Source organism: Rhineura floridana, chromosome 5, assembly GCF_030035675.1.
Source record: "Rhineura floridana isolate rRhiFlo1 chromosome 5, rRhiFlo1.hap2, whole genome shotgun sequence".
NCBI classification, from domain to species: domain Eukaryota; kingdom Metazoa; phylum Chordata; class Lepidosauria; order Squamata; family Rhineuridae; genus Rhineura; species Rhineura floridana.
Window position 1 is genome coordinate 186083448 of NC_084484.1, and position 20387 is coordinate 186103834.

The 20387-nt window shown below is 48.3% G+C and overlaps 1 protein-coding gene across 2 annotated transcripts in view; it reads right to left on the reverse strand.

Annotated features, from left to right (window-relative positions):
* Positions 1 to 8631: 8631 nt before the first annotated feature.
* Positions 8632 to 20387, reverse strand: part of STARD10 (StAR related lipid transfer domain containing 10) — an 80539-nt gene continuing 68783 nt past the window's right edge. For both annotated transcript variants that reach the window (XM_061629158.1, XM_061629157.1), the window contains exons 4-6: positions 18664 to 18781; positions 14384 to 14436; positions 8632 to 11310 (exon numbers count right to left, since the gene is read on the reverse strand). In XM_061629158.1, the coding sequence (XP_061485142.1) occupies positions 11083 to 11310; positions 14384 to 14436; positions 18664 to 18781 (399 nt within the window). In that variant the 3' untranslated portion in view covers positions 8632 to 11082. The remainder of the gene's footprint in view (positions 11311 to 14383; positions 14437 to 18663; positions 18782 to 20387) is intronic.

A 20387-nucleotide genomic window follows, 5' to 3' on the forward strand; every position in this document is an offset into this window, starting at 1 on the left:
TTATACCTGTGTTTATATTTCTTGTAAGCCACCTTGAGGGCCTTTGGCCGAAAGGCGGGGTATAAATAAAATTTAATAATAATAATAATAACAACAACAACAGTGGCCCCTCATTTGTATAATACTTTCTCCAGAGAGTCTCGCCTGGCACCTCCTTCAGCGTCCTTTTACCACAAAGCCAAGATCTTTTTACTTTCCCAATACTGTGGTTTTTATACCTGTTTTAGCTCTGTGCATTTTTATCATGCTGCAAAATCTCTTTCCCTTCTGTTCTCTGTTTTAAAGTGATTTTTTAAAGTGTTTCTTTATTCATTTGTTGAATCTATATGGACAGTCACCCAACAATGAAATCCTCCAGGGGACTTCCAAAATAAAAACAAAACACCATGCAGTATTTAAAAACAACAGAAATCAGTATTAATGAGAACCTAATAAAAGATCACAACAGTGTCTTAGCTGCCATTTATTTTTATTTTGGAATGGAGAACTGCTGGCCCCTGTGCCCCCCTCCCCGGGGGGGAGTCCTCATCCAGCCTGCAGCACCCCCTCCTTGTCCCTCCCTCCACACAGCAATTTGGCTTGAAAAGAGGCCTTTTGCCATCTTGGCTGCGCTGCAGAGCTGTTGAAGGCAATGGTGGCTGGTGCCCATAGGGACCCGTAGGGCAGAAGACAGGAGGCCCATCCGTAGGCAGAACCAGGGCCAATGACAGGCAGGGCCAACTAATTCTAATTTCCTCCCCATCCTCTTTTCTGAGGGATCTACAAGGGCAACGCTGAGACTGATCACCAGGGTTATCTCCTTGGGACTGATTGTAAGTATGAAGGCAGGCAGGTTGGGGCTGGCTGAGCACAGAGTGAGATAGGTGGGGCAGGGCCCTCCTCTCCCCATGGCCCAGCTGCCACTGATTGGGGAGGGGGGGTTGCAGCTGGGAAGGGAAGGTTTAACCCTCCCCATGTGATAGGACACCGTCCACACACTGAAAACGCCCCTGTGACACAGCTAGGGTTGGTAGGGAAGCTCTTTCTATGGGCTCCTATGGAAGGCTGTTTTCAAACCTAATAGTTGTGTGTGGGGGGGGGGGTTAATCTTCCTGGAGAGTGGAGCTAGAGAGTGAAGGGTTAACCCTCTCTGCCCAAATCTGTTGCAAATCTCCAGGATTTATTCATTTGTCTGCTTGTTGGATGCCATTCCTCCCAAAGGGCCCCGAGATGATCACTCCTCAGGCTAAAATGCTTTTTTGAAGCCTACCTGCTGGAGACGGAGAGTGTGTGTTTGTAGCCACACCCATTTTTTGTCTTGGCCACACCCACCATTGGCACTTAAACCCTGGAGAGTTGGCCACAAGGCACTGCAGCCCCTGTTGGAAATCCCTGTCAGCCACCCAGAGAATTTTGATTCTAAGGCTGCCTATACAGTGTATAAACAAACAAACAAGCCAATAAATGAAGGTGGCATCCCGGTACCATGGTGATGGTCCTAAGGCAACAAAAGTATGACTCAGCCACAGCAGCAGCTGGTGCCGCCGTGGTGACTCAGCATCAGAAGCCTTCTCCATCTTCTCCTCCATGGCCTCCCTACACCTCTGGGCCCTGCTTTCGCTTGGGCAAGTGCCACGGGCTCCAGAGGCCCAACAGTGTGCCCCTGAATCCAGGCCTTGGAAAAGTTACTTTTTTGAACTACAACTCCCATCAGCCCAATCCAACTTTTCGAAGGTCTGCCTGAATCACTGGCTTACAACTGTTCCTCTTCCTAAGAAGTGGGCAATTGGAAAGGGGGGAGGGGCAGAGCAGAACCTCAAGATGATAATGGATTTCTCTTTTAAGAACATAAGAACATAAGAAGAGCCTGCTGGATCAGGCCAGTGGCCCATCTAGTCCAGCATCCTGTTCTCACAGTGGCCAACCAGGTGCCTGGGGGAAGCCCGCAAGCAGGACCCGAGTGCAAGAACACTCTCCCCTCCTGAGGCTTCCGGCAACTGGTTTTCAGAAGCATGCTGCCTCTGACTAGGGTGGCAGAGCACAGCCATCATGGCTAGTAGCCATTGATAGCCCTGTCCTCCATGAATTTGTCTAATCTTCTTTTAAAGCCATCCAAGCTGGTGGCCATTACTGCATCTTGTGGGAGCAAATTCCATAGTTTAACTATGCGCTGAGTAAAGAAGTACTTCCTTTTGTCTGTCCTGAATCTTCCAACATTCAGCTTCTTTGAATGTCCACGAGTTCTAGTATTATGAGAGAGGGAGAAGAACTTTTCTCTATCCACTTTCTCAATGCCATGCATAATTTTATACACTTCTATCATGTCTCCTCTGACCCGCCTTTTCTCTAAACTAAAAAGCCTCAAATGCTGCAACCTTTCCTCGTAAGGGAGTCGCTCCATCCCCTTGATCATTCTGGTTGCCCTCTTCTGAACCTTTTCCAACTCTATAATATCTTTTTTGAGATGAGGCGACCAGAACTGTACACAGTATTCCAAATGCGGTCGCACCATAGATTTATACAACGGCATTATGATATCGGCTGTTTTTGCCAAGCAAGATTCATGTGCCGTGCATGTGTGGGAGGAATTTTAAAAAGGGAGTATTTACTTAGGAGACAAAGAGAGAGATGAATAAAATCTCCCATCTGTTGGATTCAACCCAGTTCTGTAGCTTTGCAACCTGGTGCAGATGACAAGGAAAGGGCGGGGGCGGGGGTGGGCTTCAGTAGGACCAGAGGCTCATTGTCCAAAGGAAAGAAGGTCACGTGGGACACCAGAGCAGGAGAGGCAACGTCAACCATCTTCCATTCTGTGTGTTTTTCCATGCGTTTCCATCCTAAATGTCACAACATGCTAGGCCAATCCGGTGCCCTCCAGGTGTTTTCGACTACAAAAGTTGCGATGCAAAACATCTCGAGGGCACCTGTTGGCCACAGCTGCTCCAGAGATCCCAAACACTAGAATTTTATATTTCTGGCCCCCAGGGGCCACGAGGGGATATTCTACATGCCAAGTTGGTACCATCATGTGCTTATATGCACCACTGCTTCAAATTCTGCACACAGAGAGAGACATCAGCTACACGTACTGAGCTTCTCTGCCTCTTAAACATAAGAACATAAGAAGAGCCTGCTGGATCAGGCCAGCGGCCCATCTAGTCCAGCATCCTGTTCTCACAGTGGCCAACCAGGTGCCTGCAAGCAGGACCCGAGTGCAAGAACACTCTCCCCTCCTGAGGCTTCCGGCAACTGGTTTTCAGAAGCATGCTGCCTCTGACTAGGGTCGCAGAGCACAGCCATCATGGCTAGTAGCCATTGATAGCCCTGTCCTCCATGAATTTGTCTAATCTTTTAAAGCCGTCCAAGCTGGTGGCCATTACTGCATCTTGTGGGAGCAAATTCCATAGTTTAACTATGCGCTGAGTAAAGAAGTACTTCCTTTTGTCTGTCCTGAATCTTCCAACATTCAGCTTCTTTGAATGTCCACGAGTTCTAGTATTATGAGAGAGGGAGAAGAACTTTTCTCTATCCACTTTCTCAATGCCATGCATAATTTGATACACTTCTATCATGTCTCCTCTGACCCGCCTTTTCTCTAAACTAAAAAGCCCCAAATGCTGCAACCTTTCCTCGTAAGGGAGTCGCTCCATCCCCTTGATCATTCTGGTTGCCCTCTTCTGAACCTTTTCCAACTCTAGAATATCCTTTTTGAGATGAGGCGACCAGAACTGTACACAGTATTCCAAATGCGGCCGCACCATAGATTTATACAATGGCATTATGATATCGGCTGTTTTATTTTCAATACCTTTCCTAATTATCCCTAGCATGGAATTTGCCTTTTTCACAGCTGCCGCACACTGGGTCGACATTTTCATCATGCTGTCCACTACAACCCCGAGGTCTCTCTCCTGGTCGGTCACCGCCAGTTCAGACCCCATGAGCGTATATGTGAAATTCAGATTTTTTGCTCCAATATGCATAATTTTACACTTGTTTATATTGAATTGCATTTGCCATTTTTCTGCCCATTCACTCAGTTTGGAGAGGTCTTTTTAGAGCTCTTCGCAATCCCTTTTTGTTTTAACAACCCTGAACAATTTAGTGTCATCAGCAAACTTGGCCACTTCACTGCTCACTCCTAATTCTAGGTCATTAATGAACAAGTTGAAAAGTACAGGTCCCAATACCGATCCTTGAGGGACTCCACTTTCTACAGCCCTCCATTGGGAGAACTGTCCGTTTATTCCTACTCTCTGTTTTCTGCTTCTTAACCAATTTCTTATCCACAAGAGGACCTCTCCTCTTATTCCATGACTGCTAAGCTTCCTCAGAAGCCTTTGCACAGCACATAATAAGTGAAAGCCCATTCAATATTTGTTATTGGCATTATATCTTTGCTAAGGGTGTAGTTTTTATATTTGTGTGGACCTGCCACAAAATCGTTGCCACGTGAAGTACTCCTGTTTGAGGCTCCAACCAGCTAGCCAGCCAGCCATGCCCCTTTTCAGGCTACTCCATTCCATTCCCCCTCCTCCCCTTTTCTGCCCCTTCCCACCTGCTCCCCAAGAGATACTTAGCATTCTGTTGCCACTAAAAATACTGGGATGCCTTCACCTTCCTCAGGATTCACCCCACCCTGCTGAATATTTGTTGTATTTCTGCAAACCTTGGGAGTTTCACTCAGCCAGCTGACACATCCCTTCCATGCGTGGATGGTGCTGTTTAAGCTCCATAAAGAGCTAGCTGTTCGTGGACAGGATTTCTATTTGTGTCACTCTGACCTCAGACTTCCCCCTGAAATTCTTGTAAGGGCCTTCTAAGGGTGCCACCTTGTGGACAGATTGTATCTTGCCATATGTGGGGAAACATCCAGCAAAAATCTGTCGTGAACTGAAAATATGATTTCCAAAATCCATATTAGGAATATAGTTTCATTAGACCAACCAAAATAGTGTGCAAGCTTTTGAGTTCCCCAGGGCAGGGGGATTTGCTAAAATTCAAGCCATTCAGATCTGCATCTGGGAAGAAGATGGTTTGGAGAGAGAAGGTAGCTAGCAGGCATTCACATAAGGCTCTGTGAGGTGCTATGCAGGTTTCAGGTTGCACCTGAGACTCCTGGGAAGGAGGAACACATAATGGACTACTCCTCAGCTTCTACTCAGTTCTGCCTCTCTCATAGAATAGTAGAGTTGGAAGGGGCCTATAAGGCTATCAAGTCAGCCCCCTGCACAATGCAGGAATCCAAATCAAATGATTCCCGACAGATGGCTGTCCAGCTGTCTCTTGAAGGCCTCCAGTGTCGGAGAGCCCACCACCTCCCTAGGTAATTGGTTCCATTGTCGTATGGCTCTAACAGTTAGGAAGTTTTTCCTGATGTCCAGCCGAAATCTGGCTTCCTGCAACTTAAGCCCATTATTCCGTGTCCTGCACTCTGGGACAATCTAGAAGAGATCCTGGCCCTCCTCTATGTGACAACCTATATTGTTTTAAATTTTTTGTGTTTTAAATTGTTTTTAAAAAGATGGATTTTAAATTGTATTTGTTTTTAGTTATTGTAAACCGCCCAGAGAGCTTCGGCTATGGGGCGGTATACAAGTTTAATAAATAAATAAATAAAATAAACGGTTCATGTACTTGAAGAGTGCTATCACATCTCCACTCAGTCTTCTCTTCTCCAGGCTAAACATGCCCATATCCATAGGTGGAAGACTCAGGTTCCTGGGTAGGTGGATTTCATGAATAAAGAGTGTTTCTCCTTCCCAAGAGGCCTGGGTGCAACCTGATACCTCTAGGGCACCTCAAAGGCCTTATTTGAATGTCTACTGCTACCTCCTCCCCCCCAGCATCTTAAGATCTTGCCTTATCTCAAATTCCGTACCAGATACTGATGCAGATGGCATGGACAGCAGCCAATATTTATTTATTAATTATTTGATTTAGATCCTGCCCTTCCTCCCAGCAGGAGCCCAGGGCAGCAATATCTCCCCCCCATTGTAGTTTTCAACACTTATTGTAGCTTGATGAAGAGTTCTGCAGAACTCAAAAGCCTGTACACTTTTCTGATATTTTACTTGGCATAAGAACATTAGAAGAGCCTGCTGGATGAGGCCAGTGGCCCACCTAGTCCAGCATCCTGTTCTCACAGTGGCCAACCAGAAGCCCATTATGGGAAGCTTGAAAGCAGGACCTGAGAGCAGTGACATCAACCCTGCTTGATCAGCTGTGCAGCCGAGTTCCCCATGGGGAACTTGCACACGCAGCCAATCTCTGCAGAAAGCTGCATTGCCAGCCCTATGCTCAGTGCTTTGATGCGCATAGGCCTGGCAGAGTCCCTTGCACAACAGTTCCCAAATGCCTAACAACCGGTGGACTGTCACATGGGAAGCGCCTTGCAAGGCCTTTGAAGGATGGATGGGACAATCCACTTGTCAATTGACTTCATAATGATGTCAGGTAATTGACAAATGGGCTATCCTCCTGTCAGAGCTGCCCTGTTGGGGTGGGGACAGATAGCAGTCTGATCCACCGAGCCAAAAATGTTCCCCATCCTTGCAACAAAGGTATCGCCCTAATATAAGCTTTGGAATTTTTATTTTTGCATAAACGCTATGATAGTGAAAGGAGGCAGCAGGTGGCGCTGCTTCCTACACAAACATATTTCTAGATGCTGCTGCAAGTGGCAGCCAAGTGTTCAGTCCTTGCGAGGGGGGGGGGGATGTAAATGTACTGCCTTCAAGTCAATCCCAACTTATGGCGACTCTATGAATAGGGTTTTCATGAGGCTGAAAGGCAGGGACTGGCCCAAGGTCACCCAGTGAGCTTCATGGCTATGTGGGGATTCGAACCCCGGTCTCCCAGGCTGTAGCCCAGCACTCTAACCACTAGGCTACACTGGCTCTCAGTCTTTGGAAAGGCTGCATTATTTATTTCACTGTGGGTTGTTTTATATGTGTGTTGGGTTCTGTCTACGTTTCCCAAACATGTTTTCACTCTGATTAGAGAATGGGTCATTGTTCTGGGCCCCAGCATCCCACAAGGTTATTTCGTTGGCAGAGGAGGAAATCATCCTCAACTAAAACCCTTTGGTAACCTCCTAATCATTTTGCTGATGCCCAACTTTGTGGACCAGGGTTGGCCAAAGCTTTCAAGCCTCTCCTAGCCCAAGGCCAGGGGTATGCAAATGATTTCACCAAGTTCTGTGTAACCTGTAAGTTTGAAACTTTATCTTCCAAGGAACACTGGACATCTTTAGGAATTGGTTTCTGAAGCATCCTGGGTGAATAAGCCTATAAAAGTCAGGAGCCATTTGTTGTTGTTATGTTCCTTCAAGTCAGTCACGACTTATGGCAACCCTACAAATGAGCAATGTCCAAGAGCATCTGTCATGAACCACCCTGTTCAGATCTTGTAAGGTCAGGTCTGAGGCTTCCTTTATGGAATCAATCCATCTCGTTTGGCCTTCCTCTTTTTCTGCCCCCTTGTGTTTTTCCCAGCATGATGGTATTTTCTAGTGAATCCTGTCTTCTCATTATGTATCCAAAGTACGATACAGGTGTAAAAAACAGGAAAACAGATATAGGGTGCACTACCAGCAAAGAACTAATTCTAATCTCAGCATAGCTCAAGTGGAGAGGCAGATGCTGTGTGTGTCCGCCTCTCTTAGGAGCCTCTGTGCTCTGCCCTGTCTTCAGGAGAGAACAGAAGAGAGATGCAAGAAGCCTCACTTGACTCCACAGAGGTGGCAAATGGTTAGACCAGTGATGCTCCCCAGTATTCTAGGGCACATGGCTGCCTTGCGAGAGAACATTTGGTATGTCACAAGATGTGAATTCAACAACTGAAAGCTTTGGGGAGCCCAAAGTCACTATTCAAGGTAGGATGGCCGCTGCACCCCTGTATGTCACTGCTCTGACATGGTCTTCCCCAAGCAGCTTCAGCTGGAGGTGCTTCAATTCTGCCATCTGTCATGTGACTGGATCTTTCGCTCTCTCGACGCAAAGGTGTGGAACTGGAAGGAACGTTCCTGAGGCCACAGTCCCTTCTTGGCAATCTTCTGAGGGCCACATGCCAGGGCTATAGGAAAAGTGGGCGGAGCAACAAATGTAACTTTTACCTTTGTACAGTACTCACACTCCCCTTTCTAGGCAAGCAAGGGGCATTATCAGAGTTCACAGACACATTCCAGCCAGGCAAAAATATTTGGGGTGTGAAGCTGGGCCAGTGAGGGCCATATGGAGAGGCTTGAAGGGCCGGATTTGGCCCCTGGGGGCCTCAGGTTCCCTTCCCCTGGTATCGTACAACGATTTGCCTTCCAGCAGAGGATGCCTGTTGGTCTCTGCATGAGCCGCTGCTTGGAGCTGGTGTCCTTCCAAAAAAGGAGGCGTATTTGGAACTAGGGTGCACATACACAACGTGGGGGGTGGGAATTCTCCACTGAGGATGGATGATTTATACACTTTCATAGCCGAAAAAGCCAACCTCTTGGGGTTGAAGCATGCTTCCTCTCTTAACTCAGAAGGACAAAGCACGCTGCAACTAGCAGAGCATTGAGCAACATGACTGCCTGCTGGTCACCAGGACCAAAGCCTGTTTCAACCATCGTAGCTTCAGATGCAAAACTGAGAAGACTCCCAGACACCCGGCTTGCTTGAATTCCTTTTATTTTGAAACAAACGGCTCCAATAACAAGGTATGAAATCTCTTGTTCTTTTTCTGCTCCCCCTGAAATGCAAAAGGGGCTTCAGGGAAGCCCCCCCTAAAATAAAAACAGTCTTCAAACCCCAGATTTGAGGCCAGAGGGGGCTTCAGGCTTCCAGACATGTACGGATCATGTAGAGAAGGACAACAAGAGGCCAGAGAGACAAAGCCTGGAGGAGATTCCTGGTCCCAGAAGCAACTGTGCCCCCCCAGAGCAGAAACTCCCCCCTGAAAAAGATTCCCCAACACCCTTACAAGGCAGCTCTAATAACGATTACAGAATAACACAGGAAAGAGAGAAAACAGCAGCCACTGAACCAGATGGATACGTATGTACAGGTGCCTGGGAGTGTCCATAGTGTTTCCCCAGACATCTCTTTGGGAGCAATTGTCTGGGGGAGGGGGATTAATCCACCCCCCCCACTGCAGGGCCCTCCAGTCTGAACTATGTTGGTGCAAAGGCAGCTCTGTGGGGCAGAGGAAATGTTTCAGTTGCCTCTCCCCACTCCCTTCACCCCGGAGAGGAACTGCAGGCTGTCCAGCACAATGTACCCACCCAGTGCCTCAATTTACACTGAGGGCATGGCGGGGGTCATCTGGAGCCAGGCGCCTTGAGACAGATTGTAGCAGCCATCATTCGTAATGGATGGACCGATCGAGTGTTCTGCCAGCTCAGAACCTAAAAGGAACAGGACATCTCATCTGCAGTGCCTCCCATTCAAAGGCAATCTTGGAAATTAAAATGCAGACGCGTGCAAGATTACTTGAATTCATTGTGCAGAGTTGGTCAAGACAGCAGGGAAAGAGGCGAGGCAAGGGAAAGGCTGCCCCACCCGTCCACCTCTGAAGCTGTTTCAGAAACCAGCCTGACAGCTTGAAATCTCTTGCATAATGCATGGGGTAGGGGGTTCTTGCCCTGCCTGCAGGTCTTCGAGCATGCACAGAGGGCTCTGGGCCCTCTCATTAAACCTACCCACCCTTTAACTCCACAAGGAATGTTCCCCAGCTGAAACTGACAAGTTAAAAATGATCCAGTGAATCATTCCAGAAGCAAACCAGAGGATTGGGGCCCTGAAGGCACCAGAAGTTTGGAGTTCCCCTGTGTTTATGCAAAGGCAACCCTACTCAGAGGGCAGCACACAAACACAAGGAAGTTAGAGCCAAACTGGCACAGCTGGGAGGTTTCTTTGTCTTCTCCCTGGGTACGGTGGCAGTGAGTTGTGTTTTTTTAAAAAAATAAAATGGTGAAGCAACCAAACATTTGAGACTCTCAGCCCAATGCACACCCAGCTGCCGTCTGGAGTGGCCCAGGCCAGCAGCAGATATGTCACCTGAGGCTGTGGCTCGTGTGGTTTGTCCCCAAGGGTTCATCCTGCTGATACTTACTTTAATAAAATGTGGGTTTTGTCAACCTAGTGGCCTCCGGTTGCTGTGGACTACGACTCCCACCAGCCCCAGGCAGCACAGGCATAAGATGCTGGGGCTGATGGGAGTGGTCGTCCAAAACATCTAGAGGGCCACAGGTTGAGAAAGACTACATAAAGGTTTCACCTTTCCCGCCTCCCTCCCCATCTAAAGAAAGATGCCAACTGCAGGAAGTGACGTTTGAAAGGGGCTCAAGGGAGCACATGTGTGGCTCAGTAAGCCTTCCCCAACCTCCAGAAGTGATGGACTACAGCTCCCATTAGCCACTGCCAAGATTGCCTGTGGTCAGGGATGAGGGCCGTTGCAGTCCAAAATATCCAGAGGGCACCACGTTGGCTATTCGTGGGCTAGACAGACAGCCACAGATCTCAGAATAGTGAGTGGAGAAGAATTTCACGGCAGTTACCTTTATTTGCAAAAGTCAGCTCTCTGCCCTTGAAGAAAGAGGCCATTTCCACTGCCCTTTCCCAGCTTTTAGACCAGCCCTCTCCAACCTGGTGCCCCCTCCAAATTTATTTATTTATTTATTTATTTTATTACATTTTATTACAAAACAAATGTTTTGGACTATAGCTCCCATCAACCCCCTCATGGAAAGGCCGCCCAGGGTGGCCCTGATGGGAGTTGCCGTCCAAAACACCTGGAGAGGGCACCAGGTTGGAGAGGGCTGCTTTAGACAAGAGCACCAGGAAGCTAAGACTATAAGTAGAGATGAATCCTTCAGTTCATCCCCTGACACCATGTGTGTATTTGAGAATGATGTGGAGGGTTGTTTTTTTCCTGACCCCCCCCCAACTGCATTGGTTACACCATCCTTTACCAACTTGGTGCCCTCCAACTGTTTTGGACTGCAACTCTCGCCGGCCCCAGCCAGCACAGGTAGAGGGCACCAGATTGGCAAGGGCTGGGTTACACAGACAAAAAGAAGCCCCGGTGTGTGAATGTAGTGGAGACACAAGTCAGTGATGCATGGCCCGCTTAGTTGACGCTGTCCTCGTCGCTGCCTTCGCCCCGGTCGTCTTTGGTCTCAGAGAGGCTGCTTTCGTCTATGTTCTCGAGGGAGTCGGCATGCTGGATGGCCAGGTCTGAGAGCGCCACACTGCCCAGGGCGTTCTGCTCCGGGTACAGCCACGGTTTGAAATGTGGGTTGTGTTTCTGCTTCCAGTCGGGATATTTTAAGCAAGCCTTGTACATCTTCTTCATTGCCTAGAGAGAGGAAAGCAGAAACCAGTCAAGGCTGAAGGGGGAAAAGGGGACTGGTCACCAAAGGCCCAAGGCTGCCACGTTCCGGCTCCTGTGGGAGCGCCTTTGCGTATGGAGGCAGAGAGAGGAGTCATAGAATCATAGAATAGTAGAGTTGGAAGGGGCCTCTAAGGCCATCAAGTCCAGCCCCCTGCTCAATGCAGGAATCCAAATCAAAGCATTCCCGACAGGTGGATGTCCAGCTGCCTCTTGAAGGCCTCCAGTGTCGGAGAGTCCACGAGCTCTCTAGGTAATTGGTTCCATTGTCGCATGGCTCTAACAGTTAGGAAGTTTTTCCTGATCATAGAATCATAGAACAGTAGAGTTGGAAGGGGCCTATAAGGCCATCGAGTCCAACCCCCTGAGCAATGCAGGAATCCAAATCAAAGCATTCTTGGCTCTCTCACTGCACTGAAGGGCAATCTGGCCTGCTGGGCCCTTGTGATAGACCAGCCCTGAGCAGGGGACTGAGTTCCAGTCCTGCTGGGGTTCTGCTTTCCCCAAGACACACGGACACGTTGGGCTTCTCCTGCAAGGGCGAGACGAATTTTGTGGGGCTGCACTCCTGAGGCTGTCTATTTCACCACCACACAACCTTCCGAATCTTACAACTAATACTGATTTTCAAAGCACAACCACAGAGCTGGTGGCACCTGTTTTCTTTCCTATGAGGAAAAAAGGGTGATAAAATAAAATGCAATTCCATAACAAGCCTTCTTGCTGGGCAGCAACCCTACAAGTGTTCAAACTCTTTCTACCTCTGGAAAACTGATATGCTCACAAAGAATGACGACTCCCTCTCTCTTTCAGTTCTGGGGTTTTTAATTAAGTGGAAGTATCATTACATTTGCTGACGTGGGTTAGTCTCCAATGCCATTGTGGGCTGAAGGTTTAATGTGACACCTCAGCAACAGAGCTAATTAATCAAGCGATGGGCTCATAGCAAAAGGACATTACACGGCAACAGAGATGACCTGAGCATGTCACTGGAGACCATGATGCACTCAGGTATTCTCTGTGGATGTTGACATTGGAAGAGGACAGCCTCAATGCCTCCCTCACATCCAGCTGCCTGGAAGCGTAGAGATGCAAAGAGCCACACAAACGCAGGCGGGTCGGGGATGTATGGAAACAGAAACTGCCTTTGAATCTTATTCGTTTCTTGACAGTTTTCAACAAAAGGCAGAAGAACACGATACATAGTCCTGGGGTCACGATTCTCCTGACAGCTAAGGCTGGGGGGGACGGGACCACCCAACTGCTAATGGCTCCCAATATGCTTCCAGGCCAGATTCAAAGTGTTGGTACTGACCTATAAAGCCCTATACAGCGCGGGACCTGTCGGAACGCCTCTCCCAGTATGAACCGGCCCGTACACTACGGTCTTCTACGAAGGCCCTCCTCCGGGTCCCGACTCATAAGGAGGCCCGGAGGGTGGTGACAAGATCTAGGGCCTTCTCAGTGGTGGCCCCCGAATTGTGGAATAGTCTCCCCGAGGAGGTGCGCTTGGCGCCGACACTATTATCCTTCGGCGCCAAGTTAAAACCTTCCTCTTCTCCGAGGCCTTTTAATCTCAATTTAAGTTAATTTCAATTTAAGTTAATTCAGTTTTAAATATGTTGTAATTGATTTTAGTTTGTGTTGTTTTTATATGCTCTGTTGTATTGTACTGTGTGATTTTATTGTACTTGTGTTCACCGCCCAGAGAGCTATTGCTAGTCGGGCGGTATAAAGTTGAATAAATAAATAAATAAATAATGGTGAGATGAAATCCCAGTCTCACCACAAGGAGACTCATCTGGAAGGAATGGGCATGTGGAAATGAGAGGCAAAAGGTGCACCTCAGGGCACCTCCAGACTGCATCCAATTCCGGACTTCAAGAAGGATGCAGACAAACTGGAACAGGTTCAGAGGAGGGCAACAAGGATGATCAGGGGACTGGAAACAAAGCCCTATGAGGAGAAACTGAAAGAACTGGGCATGTTTAGCCTGGAGAAGAGAAGACTGAGGGGAGATATGACAGCACTCTTCAAGTACACGAAAGGTTGCCACATAGAGGAGGGCCAGGATCTCTTCTCAATCGTCCCAGAGTGCAGGACACGGAATAATGGGCTCCAGTGGCAGGAAGCCAGATTTCGACTGGACATCAGGAAAAACTTCCTAACTGTTAGAGCCATACAACAATGGAACCAATGACCTGGAGAGATAGTGAGCTCTCCAACACTGCAGGCATTCAAGAGGCAGCTGGACAGCCATCTGTCGGGAATGCTTTGATTTGGATTCCTGCATTGAGCAGGGGGTTGGACTGGATGGCCTTATAGGCCCCTTCCAACTCTACTATTCTATGATTCTATGACTGCCAGCATTGCGTAGGAGGGATTCCAGGAATTTTTGGTTTGCACAGTTGAGTTGAAGGGCTCTGTTGCCCCACCGCAACAAATTCACTTTAAAAAAAAAAGGAAACAGGTTTTTTTGCAGTTAGGAAAGTCACAGAGAAAACTCTGGAGTGAAAACTACAGGCGCACAGGACAGCTGCCTTCTACTCAGTCAGGCCATTGGTCCATCTAGCTCAGTACTGTCTACACTGACTGGCAGAGGCTCTCCAGGGCCTTAGGCAGGGAGTCTCTCCCAGCCCTACCTGGAGATGCTGTTGGGGATGCAAAGCAGACGCTCCCCCACTGAGCCAGGGCCCTTCCACACATAAGTCACGGGACGGCGAGGAAGAACCCCACAAGCAAATCAGAACGAATGCTCAACAAACTGGTCGTCTGAACGAGCCCTCAGTGGCTTTTCCCATGTTGAAAATGAGCTTAGCCAGAGGGGCCGAGGGAGCTCTGCCAGATCCTTTTGGAGCCTGGGCAGCCTCATGTGACCTCCAGGAAATGCATTTTCCCCTTTGGGTTACCAGCAAGCGCTCACATCCGTATCCGCTCCACAGGAAACCTCAAGGGTGGTGCTGGCAACCGAAGCTACCAGTGAAACCCGGCAACAGGCACCTGGTTGGAGGAAGAGGAAGATGAGGTACTCTTGACTTACCTTTGGAGCCAGGAACTGAGAGGACTTGTTCACCACCCACTTTGGCAAAGAACCTGAAGTGGAGAAAGCATAAAAAATGTGACAGCTCCTCCCAAGAAGACAGCAACCCACTCAAAAAGCAAGCAAACTAAGGTGCATAAAATGCAGGCGTGAGGGGAACTCAGCCCCAGAGGATTGGCATCCACATCTGTGGTTTTAAACACTTGGTTTACATACCTGACTCCCAAAAGAAAGGTACAAAAACCTCAGTCGAAATCACAGCATAAAAGAGAATGGTTTGTTTGCACCCTTTCTAGACCATTGGAGGGGCCTGGCTGCTAGAGCAGACCAAAGGCCCATCTAGTCATCTCATCCAGCGTCCTGTCCTGACGGCGGCCAAGCAGAGGCCTCTTCTGGGTAGCCCACAAGCAGGGCCACAGCCATCTGTCGGGAATGCTTGGATTTGGATCCCTGCATTGAGCAGGGGGTTGGACTCAATGGCCTTGTAAGCCCCTTCCAACTCTACGATTCTGATTCTCCAAATGTTGTACTCCAACTTCCATCAGACCCTGGCAGCGTGGCCGTCCTGGTGGGGGCTGATGAGAGTTAAACATAAGAAGAGCCCCCCCCCGATGGATCAGGCCAATGTAGTCCAGCATCCATTCCTGAGAACAATCAACCAGATGTCCCCAAGAGAAGGCCGCAAGGAGGACCTGAGCGCAACAGCAGTGCTCTCCTCACTTCTGATCCCTAGCAACTGATATTCAGAGGTATGCTGCTTCCAAAAGCAGGGGTAGAAAACAGCCATCACAGGTAGAAGCCTTCGAGAGCCTTCTCCTCCATGGATTTGTCTCATCCCACTTTAAAGCCATCCAGGCTTGTGGCTGTCGCTGCCTGTTGTGGGAGCGAACTCCATAGTTTAACTACGTCCTGTGTGAAGGACTTCCTGTTGTCTGCCCCGATTCCCCCCCCCCAAGATTCAGCTTCATTGGATGATGATAAGAAGAGCCTGGCTGCTGGATCAGACCAAAGGGGTCTCATCTAGTCCTGCTTCCTGTTCTCACAGTGGCCAACTAGTCACCTGTGGGAAGCTCACAAGACCCCCACTGGATTATCCACTTTCCCCACTCCATGCATAATTTTATACAACTGTACTATGTCCTCCCCTGGCTTGCTTTTTCTGAGCCACTAGAGAAGATAGCACATTGTTTGCACTCCGCTGGAAAGTAACTGAAGTATTCTTGTGCGGCATTGCTTCACCTTCGTCTTCCAAGATTTCATCAGACAATCCATAAGAACATAAGAATAGCCCTCTGGATCAGGTCAAAGCCCCATCTAGTCCAGCTTCCTGTCCTCATGGTGGCCAGCCTCTTCTGGGAAGGCAGGGAGAAGAACCGGCTCCTTCAACCTTCCCTCATAGGACCGGCCACATACCATGCCCTGCCTGTGAGCACCCAGAGGCATCTAGCTGCTCCTTGTTGAATGCAGAAGCGCTAGGCTAGAAGGACCCCGGGCCTGCCTGAACAGGGCTCCTCGCCTGCACTGTTTTTATGAGCCCAAAGATACACAGACGTATTTTAAAACGGAGGTTCCCAAACTGTGGTCTTCAGACCACCCGTGGCCCACAAGTTTCAGTCAGGTTGTCTGTGGCGTGTCTGTAAAATTGCAATTAAAAATCACACAGCTTCTAGCACGGTGCATTGCAATGGCTACAATGGGCAGGAAAATCGTTAAGTGGTCTGCCAAAACCCTCAACAATTTTCAAGGGGGGGGAAAGTTTGGGAACCACTCTTGTACTAATCAGCCTGTCCAAATATTGCCTTTCAAATGTTGATGCGAATCCAACGGGAGGTTCCAGAGCCTAGTAGTGAAAATCATTGGCTGTGGACAGACAAGCCCCCATTGCTCACTTATGTGGTGATTCCAGCACCTGGTATTTATCTGCAGTTTGAGAACCAACAGAGTCCCAGACCTCACAGTACTTGTTCATGTGAGAGGTCATCTTTGTGGCATTTTTTCATTAAACCTCTTCACCTTTTCCAACTATACTTATTCTCTGAAGCTGGCAGAAATTCTCTGCACGGCTGGATTTTATGCTTAAAATACTAAAAAAAGGATCACTCCCAAATCTGACCAGCTTTACCGCTTGCAAATTCCCCTCATAAATCACCAGTGCTTAGCACAGTCAGTGCTGCAGAACTGCACAGGGCCTCAACGGACACCACAGCTATCTCGGCAGCTCGGCCAGACTCCATGTCCATTAAGAGGTCAAAATGAAAAAGATGCCTTCAGACTCAAGCACAGCTGATTAGTGGTAAAGCAAGAGAGAGGGTTTTCTGGATGGCAGACACTGCAGGGAAAGGCGCTCTTGCATCTCTGCCTCCTCCTCCTGCTTTGCTAAAAATAATCTGAACAATTCTCCAACTACAAACCCTAAATTCTGAGCACAGAATAAAGTATGCAAAAAAACTTTTTGCATAATTTGAGCTTTTACCTACTGCATGTGCGTGTGTGTGTGTGCGTGTGTGTGCATGTGCGTGTGTGTGCGTGTGTGTGTGCGTATACACATGCAGAGAGAAATAATTCTACATTTTTGTTCATCTTTATTGCCAGGGAGTCAGGAAGGAGAAGTTTAGACTAACAATATCTCTCATCGTCATCATCTGGTTTTCCAATTATTTTAAACTACTTTCTAAAAACAGTATTGGTGTTGCGAAATGTTCAACTGGTTTTTAGGAGTAATGGGCTTAAGTTGCAGGAAGCCAGATTTCAGCTGGACATCAGGAGAAACTTCCTAACAGTTAAGGAGCCATATGACAATGGAACCAAGTACCTAGAGAGGTGGTGAGCTCTCCGACACTGGAGGCATTCAAGGGGCAGCTGGACAGCCATCTGTCGGGAATGCTTTGATTTGGATTCCTGCATTGAGCAGGGGGTTGGACTTGATGGCCTTATAGGCCCCTTCCAACTCTACTATTCTAGGATTCTATGATAAGTTCAAGGAATGGTTCATAAATGTCAAATTACAGGCTGCCCAGCCATAGCCAGCCTTGTGTGCGTGACCACCCAGCGACTGCTGGTGCCATCACCTTTTCTTTTTTGGCTGAAGCGGCCCTACCCAGAAGCAGCCCTGGCATCTGTAGCTGCCACAGCGGCAGCCAAAAGCAGGAGATGTATTTGGAGCAACAACCCCAAAACTGCAGATAAATACTGCATGAAAATAAGGCAACACAAGGTAGCCGTTCCATTGAGCAGAGAGCGTGATGGGAAGTTGCAGATGCTGTCACTTGGGGGGGGGGGACCGGGGGACCCAAATATTGGGACATTCTGAACTGTTCTTCCAAAAATCACACACAAGTCGCACGCCTTTGCTTTAAAATAAAATCCCCAAATTAGAGCTTGAAAAGTTATTGAGGGACAAAGGAAATGGTGAGTCAGGGCAGAAGGACACGCATGCACATGAGGGCTGAGGCACTGTCTAGAATGGGCGAGGGATCTCCAGCCCGCAGGCCTGTCTTGACCCCCTCAGGGGATCCAATTTGGCCTGCGAGGCCATTTTTGCCCAAACCACATCCACTTGTTACCAGCTGTGCATTCCTTGTGCAGAAAGTTCTGACAAAGAAGACCTCTGCAGCCGGCAGGGTTAAACCCTTTGCTCATCAGCTGGTCAGTGGAAAGTTCAGTCCTGTTCAGTGCTGCTGCAGGGAACATCCTGGCAAAGCAGACCCTTCCCCCACCCATGCTGACCAACTTTGGCAGGTGGTCAGCACTGCCCACTTATCAGTCACGTGAAGTCATAATGACATCAGATGATTGATGCATAGCTGGCCCGCGCCCACTTGTCAAAGTAGGCCTGCAGTGTGAGGGGGAGAGAAAAGATCTGGCCCACCAGGCCAAAAAGGTTCCCCACCCCTGCTTTAGAACCTTGCTGGCCTTTCATTGAAACTGCCCACATTTATACAGGCATTTTGCTGAAACCATGAGGGCTGGAAACCTAGTAATTTATTTTTGAAACAAAAGTGTTAAAAATTCTCAAGAACAGAAAGAGACAATTGTCTTAATCAAGCCACTCTGCTATAGAGATTTTTAAAATATTAAGTGGTTTATAAAGGCTTATTAATTAATTAATAAATAAACCACAGAAAACAGCGAATGAGGGAGGGGGCAGCCTCTTGCTTCTTATGATCTTCATTTGGGAAAGGTCTAGGATTCTTATGCCCTGATCAATTTCCCTGGAGGTCATAAGCGGAAGCATGCCTCTTTAGGATCCTGCATGCAATGGAGCGTATGTGGAACTTTACCTTTGGGGTCTACCTGAGCCAGGTAGGTGAGGCTGCAGTTCTTTGCTCCTTTCCCCTGAATCAGGTAGCCAGTCTGAATGGAGACTGCTCTCACCATGTCTTTCCTAGGGGGGTATTTCTGAAAAGGAAAGGGGGGGAAAAGACAAGGGGAATTGAAAATCTGCTGGAATCCAGCCAAATCTGCCACTGTTGGTGTTCCAAAATCACCAATGGGGAGCTTCTCCCTCCAAATTTAAAGAGCCAAGCCGGTGCTAATTTAGGGGATGGATGCAGGGAGGGGGCTGTTTTAACACTCATTCCCCCCCAGCCTGAGATGAGGAAGCACCACATCTAGATCAAAATGCGGGGATTGCTTTGGGGCAGAAATAAGCCTCAGCACGACTCTCTCTAGGGCATCCTTTGCCAACTGGTGCCCTCCAGCTGTTTTGGATTTCAACTCCCATTAGCCCCAGCCATATATATAACACTCTAAAACATCATAAAAACAGACTTTAAAATGTATTAAAACAAAATATATTTAAAAGTATTTTTTTAAGATTTAAAAACATCTTTTTAAAAAAAAGCTTTAAAAAGATCTTAAAAAAGCAATTCCAACGCAGACACAGACTGGTACAAAGTCTCTACTTAAAAGGCTTGCTGAAAAAGGAAGGTCTTCAAAATGCGCCGAAAAGATATCAGAGATGGCGCTTGCCTAATATTTAAGGGGAGGGAATTCCACAGCATAGGTGTCAAAACACTAAAGGTCCATTTCCTATGTTGTGCAGAACGGACCTCCTGATAAGATGGTATCTGCAGGAGGCCCTCACCTGCAGAGCGCAGTGAGCGACTGGGTATATAAGGGATAAGACGGTCTTTCAGGTATCCTGGTCCCGAGATGTATAGGGCTTTGTACACCAAGACTAGAACCTTGAACTTGGCCCGGTAGCAAATGGGAAGCCAATGCAATTCTTTCAGCAGCAGGGTGACATGTTGGCGACACCCTGCCCCAGCGAGCAGTCTCGCCGCCGCATTTTGCACCAGTTGCAGCTTCTGGACCAACCTCAAGGGCAACCCCACATAGAGCGCATCACAGGAATCCAGCCTGGACGTTACCAGTGCATGGACAACAGTGGTCAGCTATCCCAGTCCAGAAACGACCGCAACTGTCTTACCAACTGAAGCTGGTAAAAGGCACTCCTAGCCACTGAGGTCACCTGGGCCTCTAGCGACAAAGATGGATCCAAGAGCACCCCCAGACTATGAACCTGCTCTTTCAGAGGGAGTACGACCCCATCCAAAGCAGGTAATCAACCAATTATCCGAACACATGAACCATGAACCCACAGTACCTCCATCTTTCTAGGATTCAGGCTCAGTTTATTGGTCCTCATCCAGCTCACCACCGAGTCCAGGCAGTGGTCCAGGGCTTGCACGGCCTCTCCCGATTCAGATGTTACAGAGAAATAGAGCTGGGTATCATCACCGTACTGCTGACACCTTGCCCCAAATCTCCTGATGACCGCTCCCAAGGGCTTCATATAGATGTTAAACAGCATGAGGGACAAGATGGTACCCTGCAGAACCCCACAGCACAACTGCCAGGGGGCAGAAAGACAATCCCCCAATGCTGTTCTCTGAAAATGACCTTGGAGATAGGATCAGAACCACTGTAAAACAGTGCCTCCGATACCCATCTCACCAAGTCAGCCCTGAAGGAAACCATGGTCAATGGTATCAAAAGCCAC